A 25,881-nucleotide genomic window follows, 5' to 3' on the forward strand; every position below is an offset into this window, starting at 1 on the left:
CAAACTTCTTAGCATGGCATTAAAACTTTTATAATCTGGCCTTAACTCTCTAAGATTCAGTTCAGCTCCCTTTCTCTTAAAAGCATTTCCTGACCTCTTAAAAAAGTCAATTAGGTACCCACCTTTGCATGGCTCTAGCCTCTGTGCCCACCTCTATCACATGGTGACATTATCTCATCCATCTGTCTCCCTCACAAGGCTATGAATCCCTGAAGAACTATTATACCTTTTTGCATCCCCAAAACCAGAAGAACGTGACCCATAAAATAATGAATTTGTAAAATTAAGAAATAAATTAAGCTGAACCTATAGTGAACAACAGCCACACAATGACAGTAACAGAAACAGAGAGGCAGAAACAGCTTTCATACAAAAGAGGGTATCAGTAAAACTTGGACCTATAAAAGAAAATTTTCCATTCCTCTTCCAGATAACCTCAGGACATTTTACTTAACTTTCTCCCATTCTGTTTTCCTTTGAGGTTGCCTTCAGTGTTCACTTTAGATTTTACTCTTTCAGAATGAGCAAGGGAAGGAGTCAAGAATGTGATTTACCCTAGTACCCACAGAACTAAATATACCTTTAAAAATCACTCTACTTCTCCTCCCTGCCCCATCCCAGCTCAAAATCGATTAAAGCAACTCTAAAGTGAGTTATCAAAATATTCCACTGTTGTCAGTAAAATGCTACAGGTTGCTAATATTCTCAACTCCTTGGCTATCCACATCCTTATTAATCTCTGCATTTTTCTTGTGAATAGACCAGATTCATTCTTTCTTATTACCCTTGGGAACACAGTGGATTCCCCAATACCTAGCTGGGCCACAAGTCATCACTGAAAAAGAGGTCACTCCCAGATCTTTCCTGATTTGGACACAGAGATTATACAGATTTTCCTGCTTTCTGAGGTTAAAAAGTCTATTTATCTTTTTATTTTTAAAAAAACCTTCCAGTGAGATAGCATTTCAGTATCACAGCATGCTTCTTGTGGTCTGATTCATGTTAAATTTTAATGATAAAAAACAGTCTAAACAGAATACAATCCAAAATTGTTGTCACAGACCCAAGGAAGATTACTCTAAATGACAGAAAATTTTTGCTGATTTGCAATAATCTAAGAAAAAGTACCACCTAATATGTCTGTCTTGTTGCTAATCATTAAAACAAGTCGTCTTCATTCTAAAGTATATGCGAACTTCAGCTGCTCTTTCCATATATGAAAAACTCTCAGCAAGCCCCAGTTTGACACTCATAATTCCATTAGTTTACAAAACCCTGAAGTGGTCTCCCTTAGGAAACATCTCTTGAGATACGCACAAAAGCCTTAACCCAAACATTTCCAGGTAGAAGTTATCACCTACACCACATCAACTAAACTTAAACCAGTGTATTTCCTAGTCTTTCCAATGAAACCAAGTGGACCTCACACCTCTTACCATCACCCAGGAAGGGTGTGCATCTGTTCCGAAGGCCCCCCTGGCTCCAGGTCATCCTGGCTGCTGCTGCTCCAGGCTGGGCATCCATGTTGCTGCAGCTTGTGGTTTGTGAGGGGTAGTGTACAGGAAAAGCAGGATGGGATTTCAAGGGAAACAGGAGGGAGATGGCTTTCTGGGAAAATGCCATCACCAACTTAGGTGTTAAGTAGTACCACACACATTTTATTGCAGCACAGTTTAAAAATTTAACAAATGAAAGATTAAAAATAAAAAAAACAAAAATAAAAAAATTAAAAATACAGACGACGTCCAGAGATGCTCTAAAACAGTTAAGTTAAAGATCAGGAAAAATAAGGTCACAGACTTAACAGCCAGTAAAATTCTTTCGAGCGTGGGGAAGGGGATGAGGGTGGGGAGGGGGGGAGGGGGGGGGTTGGGAGAGAAAAGGTTTATGTGATCAATCCACTTAAAAATGCTAATGCCTTCACTTTCTCTCCCAAGATGCAAAACTCCAAAGTCAATCAGGAGGCCGGAGAAATTCTTATGAACATTCAGAAAAACTCGATTTTAATCCGGTTAAAAATCATCAGTGTCATTATCATCATCATCATCACCATCATTAAGTATAATAATAAATAATAATAGTAACTAGTAACAACAATAAAAAGGAAATCAGCGGAAAGTCAGGAAAAATGTAAAAACAAAAATGGAATAACTTACTGTAGCTGAAGATCAAAAAAATCTCACTGTAAAAAAACAAAAATAAAAATAGCCCAGATTAGAAAAACGGGAGGTGCAAAAATGTCAAGTCAATAAAGTTCATTTCTTTTCTCTTTCCAAAAGCAGTTTCCACAAAAACCGCAAGGGTAAAGTTCTCAGTAGCAGACAAGCAAAGCCCTTTCCACATCATCAATCAAACTTAAAAATACACGAGGAAGTTGAGAGGTCAGTTTATGAGAGGCTAAAAGGCTCCTCCTCCTCCTACCCAACTGCTGCAGAAAAAATAGAAATAGAAATTTAAAAATTACATCTTAAATCCAAGTCCCGTTTTTGGAAACAATTAAAAAAAAAACACCTGTAAATCTGCCGTAGTGCACACCAAGTTGCATCATTATGTTTAAAATGTCTTTATAAAATCAGTTTTGGAATGGGAATGTGTGTGTTCTGGAAGGGTGGGGAAGGGAGGTTAAAAATCAAAGCTGAGCTCCAGTGAGTAGGGATGGGGTTCGCCTTGCTGCCCTGTGAAAGGAGAAGGGACAGATTGAGTCAGAGTTCCTCAGAAATGTTGTGCCCTAAACCCCCAAGACAGAAACATCTGTCCATTGCATCTAACACATTTTGGTAAAGCGTACATCCCACTGGGATGGGGACAGCTTCTATAGAATCATCGCCTCTACCAGTGACTGTCCTCACAATTCTTCAATGTCAGCAGGTGCCTAAAGTTGACTAAATATGCACCTGTATTCCCTTAAGGGTCTCAAAAAAAGGTCCACATTCGAACATTCAATTTGATAATCAGCAGTTTGGGCAAAGAAAATATAGAAAAACCATGTCAGCAGAGATGAAGAAGTGAGCAAATGTCAAACATCAAGATTATGAAGCAGATTAGTGGGTTTTAAGTCCATGTAGCTTTTACTATGATACAAACTGAAGGGGAATGGTCTACCCTGAAGATACATACTAGAAATGACATCTAGTTTCAAAACCAGTGAGTGGTCAAACCAAAAGACCTGACAGAACCTATCAGGGGGAAAGATGATTTAAATAAGGAGCACATTAACACTCTCAATAACAGAATGAAAAAAAATCAAATGAAGGAAAAAAGATTATTATGGCTACTGAATATTTAATGTCATAAAACAGATGAAAAGTAAATTATGGTCCTTAAAGAATTTATTTCTGTGGTCCCACTGTTTATAAACTAGAACATACAGCTAATTCCAAGATAGGAATTCTACGAATCTGATACATAACACCACCACGACAGACTGGGTGTTTCATCAGCTACAACAAGATTTGCAATTAGATTGCAGGTCTTTGAGCAGGTAAGAATGATCATACTTGCGGTTCAATATCCAGTCATGAGATTTTATTCTCCTTTTCAAATGTCAGTAAACTAAAAAATTTTAAGCTGCGCTTTTAGAAGGTGTTGCTTGAGTCAATTACATATGAATGATAACAGCAACAGGTACTGTAACTCTAAAATTATAACTGTAAATTTTTTAGTAGCAGACCAGTTTAGGCATGACATATAAGTTACTTTTATGCTTAGACTGATGTGTTAAATTGTGCAAAATGTTAAACTAAATGTACATAGAAAACGTACATTATTTGAATGTTATCTCCTCTGAGTAACTGTTAGGGATGTTCAGTTATGGTGAAACATTCAATTTTCATCTTTGGAGTCACAGCCTGAACCTGGTACTCAAAAATTTCAGGATATGTTATGTAACTGCGGCTCATCTACAAACAAATCCTTTGCACCAGTGTTACAAGACATAAGCTTAAAAAGCAGCAACTGGGCTTCCCTGGTGGCGCAGTGGTTGAGAGTCCGCCTGCCAATGCAGGGGACACGGGTTCGTGCCCCGGTCCGGGAGGATCCCACATGACGCGGAGCGGCTGGGCCCGTGAGCCATGGCCGCTGGGCCTGCGCGTCCGGAGCCTGTGCTCCGCAACGGGAGAGGCCACAACAGTGAGAGGCCCGCGTACCGCAAAAAAAACAAAAAAAACAAAAAAAAAAAACGCAGCAGCTAATGTGAAAACATTTATGTCTTTCAAAATCAAGAAGCTGTCTCCCAAGATGTTAAGTTGATGAGCTACCACTCATAAAAGTGACCAACTAACTTAAGCACCTAACTGTAATCTTTGCAATTAGCAGTATACCTAGTTTATACTTTGTCAAATCCCTGGGAGATTTGGATCCTTCTTCTAAAGGGGTATTCTCAAAGTAAGGGCTGCCAACCAGCATCACATGGCACTTATTAGAAATGCAAATTAGCAGGGCCTACCCCAGGCTTACTTAATTAGAAAGTAGTGGTGGAGAGCCCAGCAATCTGTTTTAACCAGCCCCCGGTTGATTCTAATGTCTGCTCATGTTTAAGAACTGTGTAGAGTTTAATAAGGAATCTCTATCCTCTAGTTAAGATCGATATAAAATAAATACGAGAACATTATAACATATCATAGTAAATGCTATATTATACTATAAAACCCTATAGTAATCCTTTTCCCCTTTATAAACCCCAGATTTCCAATATCTAAGAGAATACATGCAGTTGTCACACCAAAGTCAGTTCTCTAGTAAATCTATTATGTACAAAACCTTAAACTTCCCTAATCCCAATGAGAACGAATCAGTACATATTAAGTATGACCACATAATGCTCCTCAAAGATAACTAATAAAATTACTTGAAGACAGATACTGTTAAGGCAGTTACCAGTAATAACTAATATACAAAAACTACTGTCAATAATAAAACTGTTTCTGTACACCTTTTAGCCTTCTGGCAACAAATGACTTGAGTTACAGAAAGTAGAAATTAAAACAGGTAAGATGCATAAGCCCCCTTATAAGTATAAAACTGCATTCCAGAAAGTTTAACTGATTTGCCTGTCAGGTAATAATGAACAGGGTGGGAAAAATCCAGTTCTCTTAACTCCTAGGCCAAGGTTCTTTCAACCGTCACATTCACCACTTAAATCTCACACATCCACCAGTTAATATAATCAATATTTAAGATTAGAATTACTGTTTTGGAGTTTATTCCTTGCTTGTTTCTAACAGCAATTCCATCCAAAACAAGGTCCAACGCTATGTGAAACACTCTAGAGACCTAATCACAAATAATGTGTGTTTACAAAGGAACAGCAAAACACCACCAGGCACTCCCGAGGCATGAGCATGGGAAACACAAAAAGGTCAGAAGATCTGTAACTTACTCAGCCTTCTTAAATCCTTCCTCTCTCCAACGAACATGTAAATGTTACTAATGCCTATTTATTTGAAATCAAATCTAGAATTGTTTCAGGTATTAATTTTGTGGCCAAATCATTCCAGATGAATATTAAATCAAAGGAAGTGTTACCTTGGTACATGCTGATCCTAAGGAATCCATATTTCTAACATCTCAAGGCAAGAGGAGTGCTCTTCAGTTAATTTCAATTCCCATCAATAGTTGTTCTTAAATACTAATTTCTTACATTCCTCGTTATTTGCCAACAATATATCTATTAGGTGTATGGTTTCCTAAATTAACCAGTCACTGCCCTTGTCTCACCTCTAACAGTTCTGCACTTAACTTTAGTTTTAAGTCCATGTAATAATATACTTAGGCTTTTTCTTTTTAAAGGCAATGCTTTTGATCCCTATTACAATATCTACATGGTGAGGGGTCAACAAATGCATAGCTATGTAGAATAAGAGTACTTTTAGTTTCTATCAAAAACGTTCCCTACAGCGTGAATTTACCCCACAGTATTGGTTTAAACTGTACTTAATAATATTACTTTTTGTGACAGTAACACATTATGAAAAATAAAAGCAACTAAATCTTAGACAAGGATTTAAAAAAGCGATTTCTTGGATAAGTGATTGTGATACCACTTATAAACCTACGTAATTTCTACGAACTTGGCAAAAAACTTTAGTAAAGTTTCAGGACCTAGTAAGTAGTAAGCACTGTAATACTTTCTTTAAAAAAGCATATAGTTATGCATTTTTGCCTAAGTTGGGATGGTCTGGAAAATTAATGCCAAAATATCCTGAAAGTCAAACTTTATCATCTTAGGACGTTACATTAATAATAAACGCAATTCTCGTAATTTAACATTTTCCCAAGATAATTAGGGAATTTCCAGTTACCGTTAGTGTTGTTGTAATTAGGTTCTTGTAAAGATTCAAATATAGTAATTTTAATACCTACTATTCCAATAGGTAAAGCCACTTGACTTAAGCCAAATTCCTTACTAGTTCTGCTACTGATTTAATATGACCCTGGCAATCAACACTCACGCCTCGGTTCCTGTCTGAGAAAGATAGTAATACCCACCTCAAGCAAGTTCCACTAACTTATATATTTCAAGTGATTTGTAACCTGCAGATAAAAAGCCACCTTTAATTATTAATGTTAATACGTAAATGAGATTACAATTTAAAAAAATAAAATTGAAAAATATTTCGAGGTCCATCATTTCTTCAGAAGAGTAAAATAAAATAAATCAGTAAAATATTAAATCTATTGTTATAATATTTACTATTTTTAAACCGTGAGGTGCCCTCCAGAATTTAGAAGCTTGCGGTACAATAAATATCTGCTTGATAACGCTTCCCCACCCCCCCGCTCAATATTTAAATTTAACAGGAGGCATCGACACTACATTAACTTGAACTACATTAATGAGCATCTCGATCGTCCCTTTCGTCCTCTCATAGAAAATGAAAGGACAGCATCCGTTAACGTAGGAGACCGAAAAAGAAAAGGGACATTTCCCCTGCCGATTGTGGCCTAGAGGACACTAGGTTAAAAATCTACGCAAGGGCTGAGGCCTATAAAACTCTCGCGCGCGTAAGACCTAATCCCCCAAAGCAAATAAAATAAATGGGGGCCTACGTACTCTACCGAGGGAAGTGTTCCCTCGTCTTCTCTCCCACACCCCCTCGCGTTCCCCGAGAAACCCAGCGCCTCCCCAGCTTTCGCCCCCTCCACTTACCAGGAGGGGGAAGGGAGAAGAGATTCGATTCTGAATCTCCTACTCCCGAGTTCTACGCCGAGAAGCCAACTGCTGCTCGAGGTCCGCAACGCTGCCGCAACAGCTCAGCCTTCGCCTCTTCACAAAATGGCCCCCGCGTCTCCTCTGCCGCCGAGGCGAAGGCCTAACCCCCGCCCCACTCCTGGGAATCCTCCTATTGGCTGCGACTTTTCTAGCTCCCGCTTCTAATTAGACAGTTTTACAGCTCCTCACAATTCTATCCAATTATAATTAGGAGTGGGTTAGACTAACCTAGCGAATTTCCACATGCGTGAGAGAAACTAGTTTGTAACTGGTCATTTTTCCTGTCACTTATCGCCTGAGAAATGCTTATTGGCCACTGTACCTGACGGAGAGCTGGGTGGAAACTTGCCTTTGTACCGCGCACCGCTTCACATCCGGGTATCCGGAAGTTCTGATTGGCGGCCGCGGGATCCTATCTGTGCTCCTCAGAGCGCCTAGTAGAAGGCCCGCCCAGATCTCGGAATTCCCGCGGCGGAGGGGGGGAAGGGTGGAGAAGGATTGCTGGGTTTTGTTTGCTAGCGGTTGGAAGGATCCGCCCTTGCCCTGGGCATAGGTAAAAGGAAAAGCTCTCTAAGTTAGTTCTCTGTCCTGCGGTGTGGATAAAGAAAACACTTTTCTTAGAGTGGGGAGGGGGCACTAAAGACCAGAAAACTAACCAGCCCTGCAGTTTTTCCAACCCTAGAGCTCCTTCCTGGACACTTCTCAGCCTGTCAAGCCCTTCTTCAGACAACCCATATCTCGGTCAAAACAACTGACTTCCTTACCTCTCCACCACAAAAGGTAAAGAAAGTCCAAAATGCTGGCCTGGAATATACTACAGCACCCATCCTCTGGCCCCAAATCATCTCACTAATACCCTACATGTCAACCAAATTGGCTTATCCGGCTAGCTCTCCCCTGCCCGTCCCCGAAATCTGGTCCCTTAATTCCCCTCACCCTGAAATGGCCCGTCCCCCACCTACTGGCATCGTCTGCACTGCAGTCCCTCTGGTTGTATTATAGCAGCCATGCACGCAATGGAATAGGACCAGCTGTGCTAGGAATGAAAGATATTTCTTTGTGTAGTTAGGGAACGCAAGATGCAGAACACTATCTAGAGAATGTGATGCCATCTGTATACATTTTAATGAATATATGCATATGTGAATACAGTTGTATGCATTAGTTTTGAATTAATTCTGAATTTCAGAGAGGTTCACAAGGAAACTTACCTGTCAAAGGATAAAATTAAGACAATTTAGTAACGAGTTTAATGTCCTTTACTCAAAGGAAAACAATCCATGGTTGGAAGAGTACAGTGACTCACAAGCCATGGAGCACTCCCCCAGGGAGTTTGAGCAAGAGTGAGTTTTATGCAGCATTAGAAGCTGCAAGGCAATCAGGGCGGGATTGGCTGGGGTTGGGAATATGACCTTATTTAGAAAGATTAAGGAACAAGGAAATAAGTATAGAGCCCAGAAATATGGCGTTTGAGGATTGGCTGACTGGATGTACTGCGTTTCTGGTCAAGCTGAGCCTTTACAGGAACATGAAGTTTTGGTTTGCTGATGTGACACCCCCAGCAGGAGCGACGCCATCTTGGGCCTAGAAATTTATTTTGACATACATTTGGAGAGCGAACCTTTTGCCTTTTTCGTTGGTATGCCTTTCTGTACTGTTTTATTTGCCATATGCATATATTGCTTTAAGCAGATTTAAAAAGCAAAACCAAAAAGCATGTAAGAAAAAATATACTAAAATGTTAATAGTGGTTCTCTCTTGGTGGGAGAACTACGTGTGCTTTTTTTTCTTCACTTCCTTGTGCTTTTCTATATTTTCCAAATTGTCAACTTAGAACAAGTAATCAGAGGGAAAACATCTCCAAGTACTTAAAGCCTCAGCTCAATTGCCACATTGCAATTTATTTAAGACGACCTCATAGCACTGTGGTTAATTTTACACTCGTCTCTTCTCCCCTTCTGGATAGTACGTCTTTTAAAATTTTTTTTTTATATTTATTTATTTATTTGGCTTCATCAGGCCTTTCTTGTGGCATGAGGGCTCTTCATTGTGCCGTGCGAGCTCTCTAGTTGTGGCACACGGGCTCAGTAGCTGTGGCACATGGGCTTAGTTGCCCCGTGACATGTGGGATCTTAGTTCCCTGACCAGGGATCGAACCCACGTCCCCTGCATCGAAAGGCGGATTCTTAACCGCTGGACCAACAGGGAAGTCCCAGTATGTCTTTCGATTGCAGAGTTTAATTCTTATTTCTCTCTGTACATGTACATTCTTATTTTCTCTCCTATTACATGTCCTAGGACCTTAAACAGAGTGTCTGAAATTCATGTTAAAGTAATTAATCATTAGCTTTTATTTATCAGGGGAAATTGTTCCTTTCCCAGGACAGTTAGACTATCCTTTCTTTATTAAATATTTTATATAGCACTTATTCAGAGGGACCCAGATGCTGTGAGTCTTGATTGACATGTAATTCATGTAATTCCTGACTTAAGTAAACAAAAATAAACACTAGCATGTTTTATTACTCACTGTTCTCATAGAGTAAAAATGTCTATAAAATGTTAATGAAAAGTACTTAAATTCATTTTACCAGAAATCAGTTTTACTGCATGATCTTTATCATGACCTACTTATTAACCAACACTGTATTTGGTGCAAGGGAAGTACTTCAGAGACAGCATTTATGTTTTCAAGGAGTTCACCCCTATGCTAGATGGGGTGGAAGTGGAGGATACAAGAGGAATTAACATCCAGTCCCTCCATCAGGTAGCTTGAATTTACTAAGGATGAGAAAACAAGTGCAAAAATAGCATAATACAAGGCAGAATGCAAAGCACCATGTTGACGATAAACATTCAGGACTTTCTGGTTTTAAGGCTCTGTAAACTTAGGTGGGTGAAATGGAGTGGAGGAAGGTCCCTTTATCTCTTCTGCTTACTCTAAACACCCTTAAACTTCTAAAGCTGAATGCTTTTATTAGGTGGCTGTGTATGTAGAAAGAAAGCCATGAGCCAGACTCCAGTAATGGAGGGGAAGTAGGGGAAGAGATAAGGAAACAGAAACAGTAACTCCTTACCTTGGGCTAAAGAGAAAAAACAAAACTGTACTTTTGTCTTTAATTCAAGAAGTAATTCTCTTTGAACAAGGCTTTATGTGGCTTAGAGGTATTGCCAGAATAATGTATCTCCTGCAACTTTCCCTCCTCAAAGTTCTAAGCCACCTGTCAAGAGGAAGGAGACAAAAGGAAAAGCAGCAACAGCTATGAAATGCCTAATTTGCTTTTTACCTAACTTATTAGCTGAATATTTTCCTCAATATTTATCATCCTACACACCCTCAGCATACCTAATTATCTACCTATTCCATTCAACAAGTCAAATGGTCTTTACTAGTACAATCATCATTGCTTCTCTTCCTCTACATCCTTTATCATCCAAGGATATCATAAGCAACTTCACTGGAGAGTGAGGGGTGGTCTCTGATGGATCCAGACAAAGCACTTAATTAAAACTTCACAGAGCTTTCTAATACCCAACGCTACTTTATCCTTCTTTACACTAATTTGGAGACCTTTCTGACTGTTGGCAACCTATCTGCTATAGGCAACCATATTCTACCTGAAAAATGACATGATAAATATATTACACACCACTTTCAAGAGCCTTACTCTTTGACTGCATCCTGTTTCTCCCACATTGAGTCTGTCCCCCAAGCTGATCCTGCAAACTGCTGTCATGGTAATCATTTGAAAGCGTTCAGTTTTATTGTGTGACTCCCACACTAAAATCCTATAATAGCACTCTATTCCAGTCCTCCATTTTCACTGTTTCATTCACAGCTCTTCCCTGACTGGCCCCTCATTACCTATCAGTGTTATCCCTTCCACAAGACCCTATGCCTAGGCAGCCCCTGCTGTCCTCCAACAGGCATAGATTTTGCAAAAAAGGTTTTAAACACTGATAATAAAATTATTGGTCACTTTGGATATACACCTTCTCAAGGCTTCTAGTGTTTTGTTTTTTTCTCTTTAAAGCTTTCCAAATGGAAATATCCTATGTACTTTTTTTTCTTTCTTTTTTAAAAAATATTTATTTATTTATTTTGGCTGCACTGGGTCTTAGTTGTGGCACGTGGGATCTTCATTGCAGCGTGCGGGATGTTTTAGTTGCAGCATGCGGACCCCTTAGTTGCAGAATGTGGACTTCCTTAGTTGCAGCACACATGTGGGATCTAGTTCCCCAACCAGGGATCGAACCCCGGGCTCCCTGCATTGGGAACCCGGAGTCTTACCCACTGGACCACCAGGGAAGTCCCGCATTTGCTTTTTTCTGATAATTTGTGGTTATTGTAAAAAACTGAAATACAGAAAGAGTGAAAGCTTCTATTTGATCTGTCCTCCAAAAATATGCATTCTTAACTATTTGGTGTAGATTTTTACAGATTTTTAAAAAATTATACATGGACTTATTTTTACCGGAATATTATCATCATTAATCTGTAATCAGGGACTTCTTTCATCTCTTTTTCTTAATAACCAAAACCCTGAGCTTAAAAAATTAAAAAATAAGTAAGCAAAAAATCTTTATCTACAAAGTTTGGAAAAATTAGAAAGATTAAAGCAATTCAGAATCATGATATCTAGTGGTTTTGAGGTTGGGTAGTATTTGATTTTAAGTATTTTTGGCCATCATTATGTTAATAATAATAATAGATAACTTTTATATAACTGTGTGAAGCACTTTTCATCTGGCATTTTATTATCCCCATTTTAAAGATGAGGAAACTAAGTCACAGAGAAGTTAAGTCATTTGCCTAAGGTGGCACAGCTAGTTTTGGGGGGTTTTTTGCCTTTTTTTTTTTAACATCTTTATTGGAGTATAATTGCTTTACAATGGTGTGTTAGTTTCTGCTTTATAACAAAGTGAATCATTTATACATATACATATGTTCCCATATCTCTTCCCTCTTGCGTCTCCCTCCCTCCCACCCTCCCTTATCCCACCCCTCTAGGTGGTCACAGAGCACCGAGCTGATCTCCCTGTGCTATGAGGCTGCTTCCCACTGCTATCTATTTTACGTTTGGTAGTGTATATATGTCCATGCCACTCTCTCACTTTGTCCCAGCTTACCCTTCCCCCTCCCCATATCTTCAAGTCCATTCTCTAGTAGGTCTGTGTCTTTATTCCCGTCTTACCCCTAGGTTCTTCATGACTTTTTTTTTTTTTCTTAGATTCCATTTGTGTTAGCATACGGTATTTGTTTTTCTCTTTCTGACTTACTTCACTCTGTATGACAGACTATAGGTCCATCCACCTCACTACAAATAACTCAATTTCGTTTCTTTTTATTGCTTAGTGATATTCCATTGTATATATGTGCCACATCTTCTTTATCCATTCATCGGTTGATGGACACTTAGGTTGCTTCCATGTCCCGGCTATTGTAAATAGAGCTCCAATGCACATTTTGGTACATGACTCTTTTTGAATTATGGTTTTCTAAGGGTATATGCCCAGTAGTGGGATTGCTGGGTCATATGGTAATTCTATTTGTAGTTTTTTAAGGAACCTCCATACTGTTCTCCATAGTGGCTGTATCAATTTACATTCCCACCAACAGTGCAAGAGTGTTCCCTGTTCTCCACACCCCCTCCAGCATTTATTGTTTCTAGATTTTTTGATGATGGCCATTCTGACCGGTGTGAGATGAGATCTCATCGTAGTTTTGATTTGCATTTCTCTAATGATTAACGATGTTGAGCATTCTTTCATGTGTCTGTTGGCAATCTGTATATCTTCTTTGGAGAAATGTCTATTTAGGCCTTCTGCGCATTTTTGGATTGGGTTGTTTGTTTTGTTTTGTTTTGCGGTACGTGGGCCTCTCACTGTTGTGGCCTCTCCCATTGCGGAGCACAGGCTGCGGACGTGCAGGCTCAGCGGCCATGGCTCACGGGCCTAGACGCTCTGCGGCATGTGGGATCTTCCCGGACCGGGGCACGAACCCGTGTCCCCTGCATTGGCAGGCGGACTCTCAACCACTGCGCCACCAGGGAAGCCTGGGTTGTTTTTTTGTTACTGAGCGGCATGAGCTGCTTGTAAATTTTGGAGATTAATCGTCAGTTGCTTCATTTGCAAATATTTTCTCCCATTCTGAGGGTTGTCTTTTGGTCTTGTTTATGGTTTCCTTTGCTGTGCAAAAGCTTTTAGGTTTCATTAGGTCCCATTTGTTTATTTTTGTTTTTATTTCCATTTCTCTAGGAGGTGGGTCAAAAAGGATCTTGCTGTGATTTATGTCATAGAGTGTTCTGCCTATGTGTTCCTCTAAGAGTTTGATAGTGTCTGGCCTTACGTTTAGGTCTTTGGCACAGCTAGTTTTTGATGGAGCTAAGATTCTGACTCTAGGAAGTCTGATTCTAGAATGTGTGCATATAACCATTACATAGTTATTAATAATGTAAGATTTGCCAAGGTGAAAAAATTTTACTCATTTATAGAACAAATATTTATAAAGTACATGCTCTTTAATAAGCATTGTGCCAAGTACTATGCCAGGTCACAAGAACATAGAAGTAAACAAAATAGAGATTGTCCCTGATCTTCAGAACAGAGTCAAGTATTAAATGAATAATTAGTCAGTTGCTTATAATAAATTGTATCAAGCGCTACTAAATATAAGTACAGGGTACTATGGAATCTATATAGTATAGGCCCCAGCCCCTTCAAGGAAATGTTGTGAAAATAAATGACTGAAGAAGACTTTCTATTTCTTTGTTATTTCCTCAGTTTCTTTTTTCTCCTTCCTACTAAATGTTTTTCTCCATTTTTTTTTCCTTGTCTTCTTTGCGTCTCTTCTAATTTTCATCCCAGCAATGACCTAAATCTGGTTTCTTGCAGGTTAAGCCTTCTTTAACACTCTTGCCATCTGTTCTCCTTCTGGCTCTGAAGCACAAGATTTTATCCTCTGGTAATTTTTCATTAAGCTAATCTTTGTACAGCTTACAAAGTGCTTTTCAGCTGACAAGTCTTACATTTCATAATCAGTGCTTATTTTATTATACTATGATGGTAGAAATTGACCTTTTGAGCAAACATCTAAATGTTATCAAAATACTATGTGAACTGGCCCAAATCCTTTCAAATATGAAATTTTATTTCACATAGTAATTATCTTTCATGTAACCGACCATTATAAAATTTACTCAGGGAGTTTTTAAACATAATTTTGGAGAACCTTCTTAATGTCTGAGGAACATTACAATAGAGTGATTCTTTTTTTTTCTGTACTTTATTTTATTGAAGTATAGTTGATTTATAATGTGTTAATTTCTGCTGTACAGCAAAGTGATTCAGTTATACATACATATATATTCTTTTTCATATTCTTTTCCATTATGGTTTATGACAGGATATTGAATATAGCTCCCTGTGCTGTGCACTAGGACCTTATTGTTTATACATTTTATATATAATAGTTTGCATCTGCTAATCCCAAGCTCCTAGTCCGTCCCTCTCTCACCCCCTCCCCCTTGGCAACCACAAGTCTGTTCTCTATGTCCGTGAGTCTGTTTCTGTTTTGTAGGTAAGTTCATTTGTGTCATATTTTAGATTCCACATGTAAGTGATAACATATGGTATTTGTGTTTCTCTTTCTGACTTACTTCACTTTGTATGATAATCTCTAGGTCCATCAATGTTGCGGCAGATGGCATTATTTCATTCTTTTTTATGGCTGAGTAATATTCCATTGTATATATGTACCACATCTTCTTTGGTGGACATTTAGGTTGCTTCCATATCTTGACTATTGTAAATAGTGCTGCTATGAACATAGGGGTGCATGTTTCTTTTTGAATTACAGTTTTGTCCAGATATATGCCCAGGAGTGGGATTGCTGGATCATATGGCAACTCTTACAATAGAATGATTCTTATCTTTTATTACTACCTATTCCACAACTCCACCCTCAGAATACTGCCTTTTTGTCATCTCAATTTATATTCAGATACCTAAAACCTAGAACATACTCCCTTGCTCACGTTCTCATTGTTCAAAGAACCCTGACTACCATTCCCTTCTGGGGAGTGGTAAAAACAGAATAGTAGGAGTCAAAAAATGGTAAATTTGGAGAATGTGAAGAAATGCTGAATTAGGGATAATTTATCACAAAGAAAGGTGGCATGCATTTGAAATGGCAGATTTGAGCAATGGAGAAGAGATCATTAAAGTCCCTTCCCTTTTATCTGAGTCCTGAAAAGTAAACAAAAGCCTTATTAAGCTTGTGTGAGTATGGTTTCTAGTAACTAAATCAAGTATCATTTTTCAATTTTAAATTTAAAGTAAATAAAATTGGGGAATGAAAATGTACTAAAAGTGATTTATGGTGATGGTTGCATTAGTCAGTGAAATTACTGTAAAAATTCATTGTGTTTTACACCTGAAATGGGCATGTGTAAAATATACCTCAATAAAGTTGTTTTTTTAAAGCTACAAGGAAAAAAAATGAAATAACACTAAAAACTCAATCCCTTAGTCACACTAACTACATTTCAAATACCTAATAACCTCATGTGGCTAGCGGCTACCATTTTGGACAGCATAGGTCTAGTATATAAAACTTTTCCATGATGTTAAAAAATACTTTCTTAAATCTGTTTTAAGATTTCTTAAGTGTGAGTGTAAAATACTTACACTTACAGCAGACATATAACCGAAATAGAAAACATGAAAAAATCGAGTATCCTTAACACATCAGTGACTCTTAAAAGAAATATACAATGATAATAAATATTTTAAAAGTTCAAGGCAGCTAGCAAGCAAAGAAATGCATATTAAAAGGAGAGTGAATTAGTATTTTTGTCTATGAAATAGGTATTAAAAAAAAAAAGATGCTCCTAATGTTAAGATGAGAAGAAATGGATACTGCTGACAAAAGTGTAAACTAGTACAACTTTTCTGAAAGTTGGTTGGACAGTTTGGAAATAAGTATCAAAGACCTTAAAAGTAGGCATTCTCTTTGAATCAGCAATTCTACTTTTAGTAATTCATCTTAGAAAAATAAATGTGGATGGAAGCAAGGATTTATCTATGAGAGTTTTTAATGCGATATGGTTAGAATGGCAAAAAATAAAAAACCGTCTAAATACCCATCAATAGGGCATTGATTAAATTGATTACGATACATTTATAGAATAGACTATTAAGCAACCATTTAAAATTATATAATAGAATATTTAATAATATTTTTAAATGTTCATTGTGAATTATATATTGGTTAATGAAAAATAAAAACGTTTTAAAACTAAATGACCTAGAGTAGTCAAAGCCATAGAAACAGCAAAGTAGAATGGTGGTTGCCAAGGGCTGGGGGGAGGGGGAAATGGGGAGTTGTTTAATGGGCATAGAGTTTCAGTTTTGTAAAACAAAAAGGTTCTGGAGATTGATTGTACAGCAATGTGAATATACTGTTAAAAATAAGACAACAGGCCCACAATGGAGTTGCTTATCCTAAGCCCCATGTTACCAAACCAAGACTTGACTTAATTACAGTTTCAGCTCTCCCCAAAATGGAATCTTAAACCAGCCAGTCAGAATTGCTTAATCCACACTCGTTAGGTAATCTGCCTGATAGACCCCTGCCGTCCCCTAAAGGATGCAATAACCAACCACTCTTTTATCCAGTACAACTCCCTTGCTCCCACTCCCTTCTGCCTATAAAAGTCTTTCTTTTTGTACAGCTCCTCAGAGCTCCTTTCTGTCAGCTAGATAGAATTCTGCCTGATTCATGAATTGTTGAATTAAAACCAATAAGATGTATAAAATTTACTCAAGTTGAATTTTTTTTTTTTTTGCGGTACACAGGCCTCTCACTGTTGTGGCCTCTCCCGTTGCGGAGCACAGGCTCCGGACACACAGGCTCAGCGGCCATGGCTCACGGGCCTAGCCACTCTGCGGCCTGTGGGATCTTCCCGGACCGGGGCACGAACCCGTGTCCCCTGCATTGGCAGGCGGACTCTCAACCACTGCGTCACCAGGGAAGCCCTGAATTTTGTTTTTTAACAATACTTAACACTATTGAAAATACACTTAAAAATGGTTAAGATAGTAAATTTTATGAGTATTTTACTAAATTTTTAAATTTTAAAAAATAAAAAAGAAAAAATTCTATTTTTTATTTTAAGTATTATGTATGCCTTTATGCATACGTAAATCAAAATGATAATCGTAGTTATCTCTGGGTGTTAGGATTACTAATACATTTAATTTTCTTTTTATTTTTCTGTTCATGTCTACCATGAATGTGTGTTACTTTTGTAATCAAAAGAATGTTATTATATCTCTGACTCCTTTTTTTTCAAGTTATTTTATTTATTTATTTATTTTTGGCTGCATTGAGTCTTCGTTGCTGCACGCGGGCTCTCTCTAGTTGCAGCAAGCGGGGGCTACTCTTCGTTGTGGTCTGCAGGCTTCTCATTGCGGTGGCTTCTCTTGTTGTGGAGCATGAGCTCTAGGCACACGGGCTTCAGTAGTTGTGGCACTCGGGCTCAGTAGTTGAGGCTCGCAGGCTCTAGAGCGCAGGCTCAGTAGTTGTGGCACACGGGCTTAGTTGCTCCGCGGCATGTGGGATCTTCCCAGACCAGGGATCCAACCCATGTGCCCTGCATTGGCAGGCGGATTCTTTAACCACTGTGCCACCAGGGAAGTCCTCCAACTCCTTGATGACTGAAATTCCTTCCACATGGAACAAAGCCTATAGTCTACATTTAGAAGTACATTAAGCCTAGTGAAAAAATATCACATGGTATAAATTCACTCTAAAGTGTAATGAGGCTGTCAGGGGAAAAAACAGGAGGTAACTGGTTGCCTGAAAGGGGTAGGAGGAAATGTTTAAAAAATTAGAGATTCAGAAAAAAGACAGCAAAATTACCAACACAAACTTGGCCTACTTCAAAATTTTGCCCAGCACTAATTCTGGTTAGATCATACGAAAAAGGAGAGAAGACCCAAGATCCTTGAGAAATTGCTTGGGCAAGAAGCAATCTTGGGTGCAGAAAAGGCCAGTTTTTATAAGTCTGTCATTTAGACCTGGGAAAATATTTTGTTGGATTTTCCTGTTTTCACTGGGAGATTTATGTGTTCTGGATAATTTGTATACATCCTAATTGTCTCTCTCATTTTATTTCATTTTATTTATAGGACATAGGGAAGTCACACAGGGCCCATTAAACATGTGCTCACCCTCCTGGAAATCCCTTTTCAATGTATACACTGAGTGTGCATAACAAAGAGAATTTCATGTAATGATTTAGACTATATTTCACTTAATATATAGTATGAATGCAGTGACCAGCATGCAGAATTTTTAAGAACATCTAATTTTCAAATGTCAAGTTCTGTTGTTGCATAATTACATCCCAATATTTGGTTTGGAAACTATGGTCACAGTGAAATGGATTATATACATTCTTTTACTTGAGAGGGTCCTGGCACACATGAATTGAGCAGGCACACTGATCCCACCAATGCAGCAGAGTTTTTTCCCTTCAAAGAGATCCTCAGGGCTCCAGAAAATCTCCCACTGTTGTTGCCCTTCAGGAAGAGATTTAAACATCATTCTCCAACACCAGTAAATTTCTGTTAATCTCAAATCAAATAAATACGTTTTCAGCTTTAGTTTTAGTTGAGAAGTTGGTATGTTAAAGAATGTTTTAGCTCCAACCACAACACACATAGAGGAAAAAGCACAGCCTTCAAGCTCTGATGTGCAAAGAGTTAACGTCTTAAGAGCTAAACAGAACTGTATTAACTCCTCTCTTAACAAGCCAGGAGGACAAGAGGATTCTATAGGACTGAAGGACATCAAAACAGAGAAAAGAATTAGAGAGAGCTCTCTGGAGGAAGCAAGAACTGTAAGTTTATATCTAATACATATTTATAGTCTTTCATTTCTTTCCTTAGGGTGTTTTTGAAAAGAGTGAAATAAGTTTATTCATTTTGTATTGTGCCTGTCTCCCAGGCATCCAGACACAGTAACACTAGGTCATCTTTAATCCTGTCACCTTCTTAACTTCATACCACATCCAACTAGTTGGCAAGTATTTTGATTCTCCTTCCTCAGGGTCTTCGTGATCTATACCCCTCTTCCATCCCCCTGCCACCATCCTTCTTAATTCAAGGCCACTTGCCTGAACCACAGCAATATCCCCATGTTCTTCTCTGCCAGTCTCTCTAACTCACTTATGCCAGATGAATCTTCCTAAAGCCCTTCCACAGCTCTAACTCTATTGCTCTTGTGCTCAAAATGTGTAATTCTCACCCATTGGCAGAATGAATACGATGCCTCTAATTTATATGCAAGATCTTCCAAAATATGCTTCCTTTCACTTAAATTCCCACAACTCTTCTTTCTCAAAGTTGTCATGCCTACCTGCTACTGTCGAAGACCACCCTGCTCTTTGCCCATCCCTGATTCTATTGAAACTCTCCTCTCTCTGTATAGAACACTCTGTATCTCCACCTGCCAAAATCCCTCCCAGACTCCAACAACCCTCCCTCCATAAAGCTTTATCTGATCCTTCAAGTAAATGTGAATTTCAGTCTTCCTTTACAGTTTCATTTTGCTTTGCTCTTCTCAGATTGACTTTTTTTTTTTTTTTTTTTTTGCGGTACACGGGCCTCTCACTGTTGTGGCCTCTCCCGTTGCGGAGCACGGGCTCCAGACGCACAGGCTCAGAGGCCATGGCTCACGGGCCCAGCCGCTCCGCGGCATGTGGGATCTTTCCGGACCGGGGCACGAACCCGTGTACCGTGCATTGGCAGGCGGACTCTCAACCACTGCGCCACCAGGGAAGCCCTTGGATTGACTTTTTATATTTTACCTTACAGTTAAGAATGTGCTTTTCTCATTTCTCCTCTCCTCATTAATTGTTCACTTATTTTGCTTTCTTTTTTTGTGGGAAACTATGTTTTTTATTGTTATGATTGACATACAGCAGTGTATAAGTTTAAAGTGTACAGCCTAATGATTTGACTTACATATATTGTGAAATGATGACCACAATACATTTAGTAAACATCCATCATCTCATATAGATACAGAATTAAAGAAATATAAATACATTTTTCCTTGTGATGAGAACTCTTAAAATTTACTCTCTTAGCAACTTTCGTATCTGACATACAGCAGTGTTAATTATATTTCTCACATAGTATATTACAACCCTGGAAATTATCTCATAACTGGAAGTTTGTACCTTTCGACTGTCTTCATCCAATTCCCATTCCCCCCTACCCCCAACTCTGGTAACCACAAATCTGAGAGCTTTATTTTTCTTCTCCTTGTAGCAGCTGCACAAAATGGGTACTCAGTAATATTTGTCAAATTAAGTTCAGTCCAAATTCCAGGAGTTCCTGTCATCTTTTCTGATCATTCATACAACCGACACTAAAATTACAGAGACTATACTTTTCTCCATAGCTTCTCTTTATCTCTGTTCCAAGTTTCTTCCTCAATGCTTACATCTCCTTTGCTTCTATCCTCTTACATAAGATCGGCTCCTCCTGAGTTCCCTCACTCATTTTAAAACTATTTTCTTTAAGAGTCTATTCACAAATTGTCCCTTCCTTCCCCCAGATTTGAAGGAGCCTAATTTCAGCCCCCCTTTCATGGACTTGACTGTTTGTTGGGCCTGTTAAAGTTAGTAATGGGAAGACCTGAATTCCCAATCCATATTAAATTTAAAATAGCTAAAACCCTACTTCTATATTTTGACGCATAGGCCCACTTAATCCATGAATTTTTAGAGGATGGGAGTATTTTTGCAGCATTTCCTATGCTCCACTGAAATGCTACTGACATTCCTTTGAGCAGATTTTTCCACCTGATTTTTACATTTTTCTTCTTTTTTCTCTCTCCTACTCAAATCAGTGACACCATTATGGCTCTCACTTCACTGTGTTCTTGGACGTGAGGGAGAATTAATGCAAAACTTTGTAAAATTATTAAAAGCAACTCTAAAAAGGAAAACAATTTCTGCCACAATCCAATATCATAATAATACATCAATTGAAAAATTATTATGTATCTGCAGATACCAGGCACTCTGTTAGGTACAAAGATATCCTCAAAAGAGCTGATAGAGGGGCTTCCCTGGTGACACAGTGGTTGAGAGTCCGCCTGCCGATGCAGGGGACACGGGTTCGTGTCCCGGTCCAGGAAGATCTCACATGCCGCGGAGCGGCTGGACCCATGAGCCATGGCCTCTGAGCCTGCGCGTCCAGAGCCTGTGCTCCGCAACGGGAGAGGCCACAACAGTGAGAGGCCCGCGTACCATAAAAAAACCCAAAAAAACAAAAAAAGAGCTGATAGACTAGTGAAGAGACACATGATATATAAACACTATAGAGAACTGACTTATACTAACCAACATACAAGATAATTACATATATAATATAAATCATTAACTTATACTGATAAATACAATAGAATTATCAATTGGCCAGAGACTAGTTCAGTGAAAACAACAAAAAACAGCTAACATTTAGCTAATATGGAGCCTGTACTAAGTGCCAAGCATTATGCAAATTTTTTATAGGTATTATCTCAATTCACCCTCATCATAACCATATGAGATGAGTATTTCATCCCTAATTTATAGGTAAGGGAAATAAGCAGAGTGGTTAAGTAACTTGTCCATGGTCACACAGCAAAAGATGTGGATCCTTGTCTTTCTTATTCCTAGGCTCTTGACCACAGTCACTATTTACAGTTCATTTTCTCCAACTTTAATCAGAGGTGAGTATAAAATCAGAGTAAGGGGAGTTGGCTATATGATTTTAATTTTTGATGTCATCATACTGGCTTTATTCAGCAATCACTACTAAAGACTAATTCTTTGCCCTCACTCACCTACCATTGCCCCAGTGCACTGCAACTCAATACCACTGCGACGGATTTCTTTTTGTCTTTCATTTCATTGGGTGCAAAACAAGTGATAAATTCTTCTTCCTTACATCTACTCTCCACTCCTTTTTTCCTGAGAGATTAAATCTGGTCAATTCATTGGATTTGGATGTCCCTTCATCACACCTTCAGTGACGTTCTCCCCTGAGTTTTCTTTTCTGGTATTCTGATAGGCTCCATTTCATTCTTAGAGCTTCTCTGACCATTTTTAGTGGTGCTTTCCAGTGGCTCCATAGTGCTATACAGCTTTGGTGGTGTATTTTGGAAGGGTCATAAACCAGAACAATCTTTTCTGGGTCCAGGTATTAAAGAACCACAGCATCCCTTCCTCCACTACAGCTTCATTTTTGCAAATGGCCTCAGGTCCAGAGGACGAGGTCTGTGATGCAGTCACCCCTCCTTTCCCTTCATCTTACTTCTCTATGATAGGAGGCTGAGAAAATGGGGTAATATAGCAGACCTACAAAAGCTACTTTCAGTGTGAGGATTGACATTAAAACAAAATGGTTTCCTTGGTTGCTTCCATTCTGTTCTTATCCTGGGACTATTGTCTAACATGTGAAAGCGTATCAACTTTTGGGTGATAGTCAGCTTCCTTAATATAGAAATCTGTAAAGATCCCTTTAAAATTATGTCATTTGAAAGATATTCTCCAATTATTGTGGTTTAAAAAAGTGAAACATCACAGAACAGAATATGAATGACCCAATTCAAGTTAAATTGTCTGGAAAATAGATCAACAAAATGTTAATGTTTTCTCCTAGTAATAGAATTTCTCCATCATGCTTTTTTACCTTTGTATTTCTCTGCTTGTTCAAAATAAGCTTGTGAGCAAACTTTGTAAGTTGACAAGTCAAGCTAGCTTCAGCAAAAAGGGGAATTTGTTGTAAGGACATAATACTCTCCTACAGAACCTAAGGGCAGGAACAGAGACAGGCCTTGGAAAAGACTAAAATCAAGGATAGGAAGCTTTTAGGACCTTTTAACTCAGCCACTCAGTGTCATTCTCTCTCTTGACTTGTTATTCATTCACCTATTCACTTATTCAATATATATTTATTAGGTGCCTACTACATTCTAGGAGTTGTTCAAGTGCTGGAAAATAAAGGTAAATAAGATAAACCAATTGTCTGCTTTCAAAGTCCTTATATTTTAGTGAAGAGGAGGTAATAAATAAGTGTAAATAAATGAAGGTAGTTTCTGGCTATGGTAAGTGTTACCAGTAAAATAAACAGGGCGACATGACAGAGTATAACTGAAGATGTCCTCACTTTAGTTATGAAGTCAGAGAAAGTCCTCTTGGCAGATGAAAAGATCCTGAGAGACTGAAGGATAAGAAGGAACTAGCCATGTGAAGAGCAAGGGAAAGAACATTCCAGCCAAGTACAAAAGTCCTGAGGCAAGAGGGAGCTTGCTGGTTCCAGGAGCAGAGAGGAGGCCAGTGGCAAGGAATGTTATTTGCTAGAGGAGGAGAAATACAAAGAGTGACCTGAGAAATAGGAAGAAGGTCAGATCATAGAGGCCATGCTGACTACAGTAAGGAGTTTAGATTTTATTTTAAATGTAAAGGAAAACCACTGGACAATTTTAAGCAGGAAATGCGATGACCTGGGTTGTTTTTTAAAGAGCACCCTGGATGTTTCAGGGAGAATTGGTGGGAGGGGGATGGAGAGAGGAAAATGGGTAGAGCATTAGGAGAACATTATGGTAGTTGAGGTAGGGGACACTGGTGACAAGAATTAGAGTAGTAGCTGTGGAGACAGGGTGATATATATTTTTAGGAGGTACCTGGAGGATTTGCTAGTGGATGACAGAAAGGGAGAAATTGAGGCTTTAGGAACTGGTGGGATGGTAATGCCATTTATGGAGATAGAGAAAGCCTGGGAGATCAGGTTTGAGAGAGAAATTAAAATTCCTGTGTGAGACAGGTGAATTTGAGATACCTAGCAGTCATGCAAGTGGAAATGATTAAAATTCAGGAAGATGTACAAATCTGAAGGTCAGGGCTGGAGACAAAAATTTTGGAAACAACAGCATGTATACACACACACACACACACACACACACACACACACACACACACACACGGTATTTAAAGCCAGGAGATTGGATATTATAATTAAGAAAAAGAATGTTGACCAAGGTTTGAAGTGACTCTGCAGGTAGGATTTCCTGAGTTATTTAGGCTACAGAGCAGAATATGGCCATCCCAGAACTCCCAAGTTTACGTAATAGTCCTAGCCATTCACAGAGGCTAATTTAACTCTTAGTCCCATTTCCAAATGTCTGGGGAAAAGAATCTGATTGGCCCAGCTTAGGTCAGTTGTCTACCCCTGGTCTAATGAACAATGACTGTGGGAACTAGATCATAGACTATAAACTGGTTACTGGTGACTCAGTCCATATGAATGGAGTGGAGAGGGGTTCAGAGGTTCATTTCCTGGAGAAAGGATATGGTCATTGGCTTCCAGGCTGAGCAGACACTTTAAAAATGATTCAAAATGGTATGCATCAATTCTATAATCAGAAAAATTGATTTCATTTTGAAGAAATAATGTCATTATTACTGAATGCTTGGTCTTACCCTTCAGTGTAGAGTGATCCACATCACTACAAAAAAGACTATGTCATGTTATATACCATCCTGAAAGTGTTGAGGAATTCCTGCTACAACTTAAGTATAGCCTGCAGAAGGCATCCCAAAGTTGCATGTAATTGGCTGAACTTTTCCTTTATTTTAGTGTCCTGTGGGATCTCTCACAGCTTGGGAGATGATACGACATCTCATCTTCTGGTGGACAATACAGCCAAGGCCCTGTTAGAGACATAGACTCGATACCTGTGATGGTACCAGCGTCAAAAGGTAAATTCGGTGCCTGAGGATGGATGTCTTTTAGAATGAAAACAACCCTCAGTCTGTTATTGTCGGGCGTCTTGCTATCCTTCACAGTGACTGCTTTGCTCTCAGGTCTTTACTTCAATCTTCTCAACGTTTTATTCATATATTCTTATAATAAAATTTTTACTGTGTGGGTTTAGGAGGTGAAGATAAATACCACCACCACAAATACCACAACAAAAACCAAGAGCAAATGAGTGGGTCTCATTCTTCTATCCATGTGATCAGCCCTTCACTCTCACTAAACAGAGGTAGGCAATTTAAAAGGAAAGGGCAAGGACTTCCCCGGTGGCGCAGTGGTTAAGACTCCATGCTCCCAATGCAGGGGGCCCAGGTTTGATCCCTGGTCTGGGAACTAGATCCCACATGCATGTTGCAACTAAGAGTTTGCATGCCACAACTAAGGAGCCCGTGAGCCGCAACTAAGGAGCCTGCCTGCTGCAACTAAGACCTGACACAACCAAATAAATAAATATATATTTTTTAATTAAAAAAATAAAAGGAAAGGGCATGGCCCCACTAGCGCTTCTTCCCCACTCACCTTAAGATGCTTTTGTAACTTTGTTCATACTCTCCCACCCCTCAGTCCTATTCATAGCTACTATTAATTCTACTTTCACTTGATTTCACTTCTGTAAGTTTTATTTCAAAGATAGGGCACTTTATGCACTGCCCATGGGTGTATAAATGGTGCCATTGCTTTGGAAAAAATCTTGGCATTATCTAGTAAAATTGAACATGCAGCTTTACTTCTAGGTATAAAATTTGCAGGGATTTTTGCATATATGTACCAAGAGACATTTATCAGAATGT

At 38.8% G+C, this 25,881-nt stretch overlaps 2 protein-coding genes across 15 annotated transcripts in view; one reads left to right on the forward strand and one right to left on the reverse strand.

The window, feature by feature from the left end:
- Positions 1–7,308, reverse strand: part of HNRNPC (heterogeneous nuclear ribonucleoprotein C (C1/C2)) — a 47,405-nt gene extending 40,097 nt beyond the window's left edge. For 3 of the 13 annotated variants that reach the window (XM_029236692.1, XM_029236690.1, XM_029236681.1), the window contains exons 1-3: positions 7,148–7,274; positions 6,487–6,531; positions 2,157–2,182 (exon numbers count right to left, since the gene is read on the reverse strand). The gene's annotated coding sequence lies outside the window, so the exon portion shown is untranslated. Of the gene's footprint in view, positions 1–1,429; positions 1,853–2,156; positions 2,183–6,486; positions 6,532–7,147 lie in introns of those variants that run through there. The other 10 variants (XM_029236680.1, XM_029236691.1, XM_029236686.1 and 7 more) reach the window with 7 other exon arrangements.
- A 647-nt stretch (positions 7,309–7,955) lies between these two features.
- RPGRIP1 (RPGR interacting protein 1) overlaps positions 7,956–25,881 on the forward strand; it is an 83,567-nt gene continuing 65,641 nt past the window's right edge. Inside the window, exons 1-2 of one of the 2 annotated variants that reach the window (XM_029238658.1) lie at positions 7,956–7,990; positions 24,911–25,032. In XM_029238658.1, the coding sequence (XP_029094491.1) occupies positions 25,014–25,032 (19 nt within the window). In that variant the 5' untranslated portion in view covers positions 7,956–7,990; positions 24,911–25,013. Of the gene's footprint in view, positions 7,991–19,052; positions 19,117–24,910; positions 25,033–25,881 lie in introns of those variants that run through there. The other variant, XM_029238659.1, reaches the window with a different exon arrangement.

The sequence above is a fragment of the Monodon monoceros genome, unplaced genomic scaffold (genome assembly GCF_005190385.1).
Source record: "Monodon monoceros isolate NGI ecotype Baffin Bay Population unplaced genomic scaffold, NGI_Narwhal_1 Super_Scaffold_21, whole genome shotgun sequence".
Taxonomy (NCBI): Eukaryota; Metazoa; Chordata; class Mammalia; order Artiodactyla; family Monodontidae; genus Monodon; species Monodon monoceros.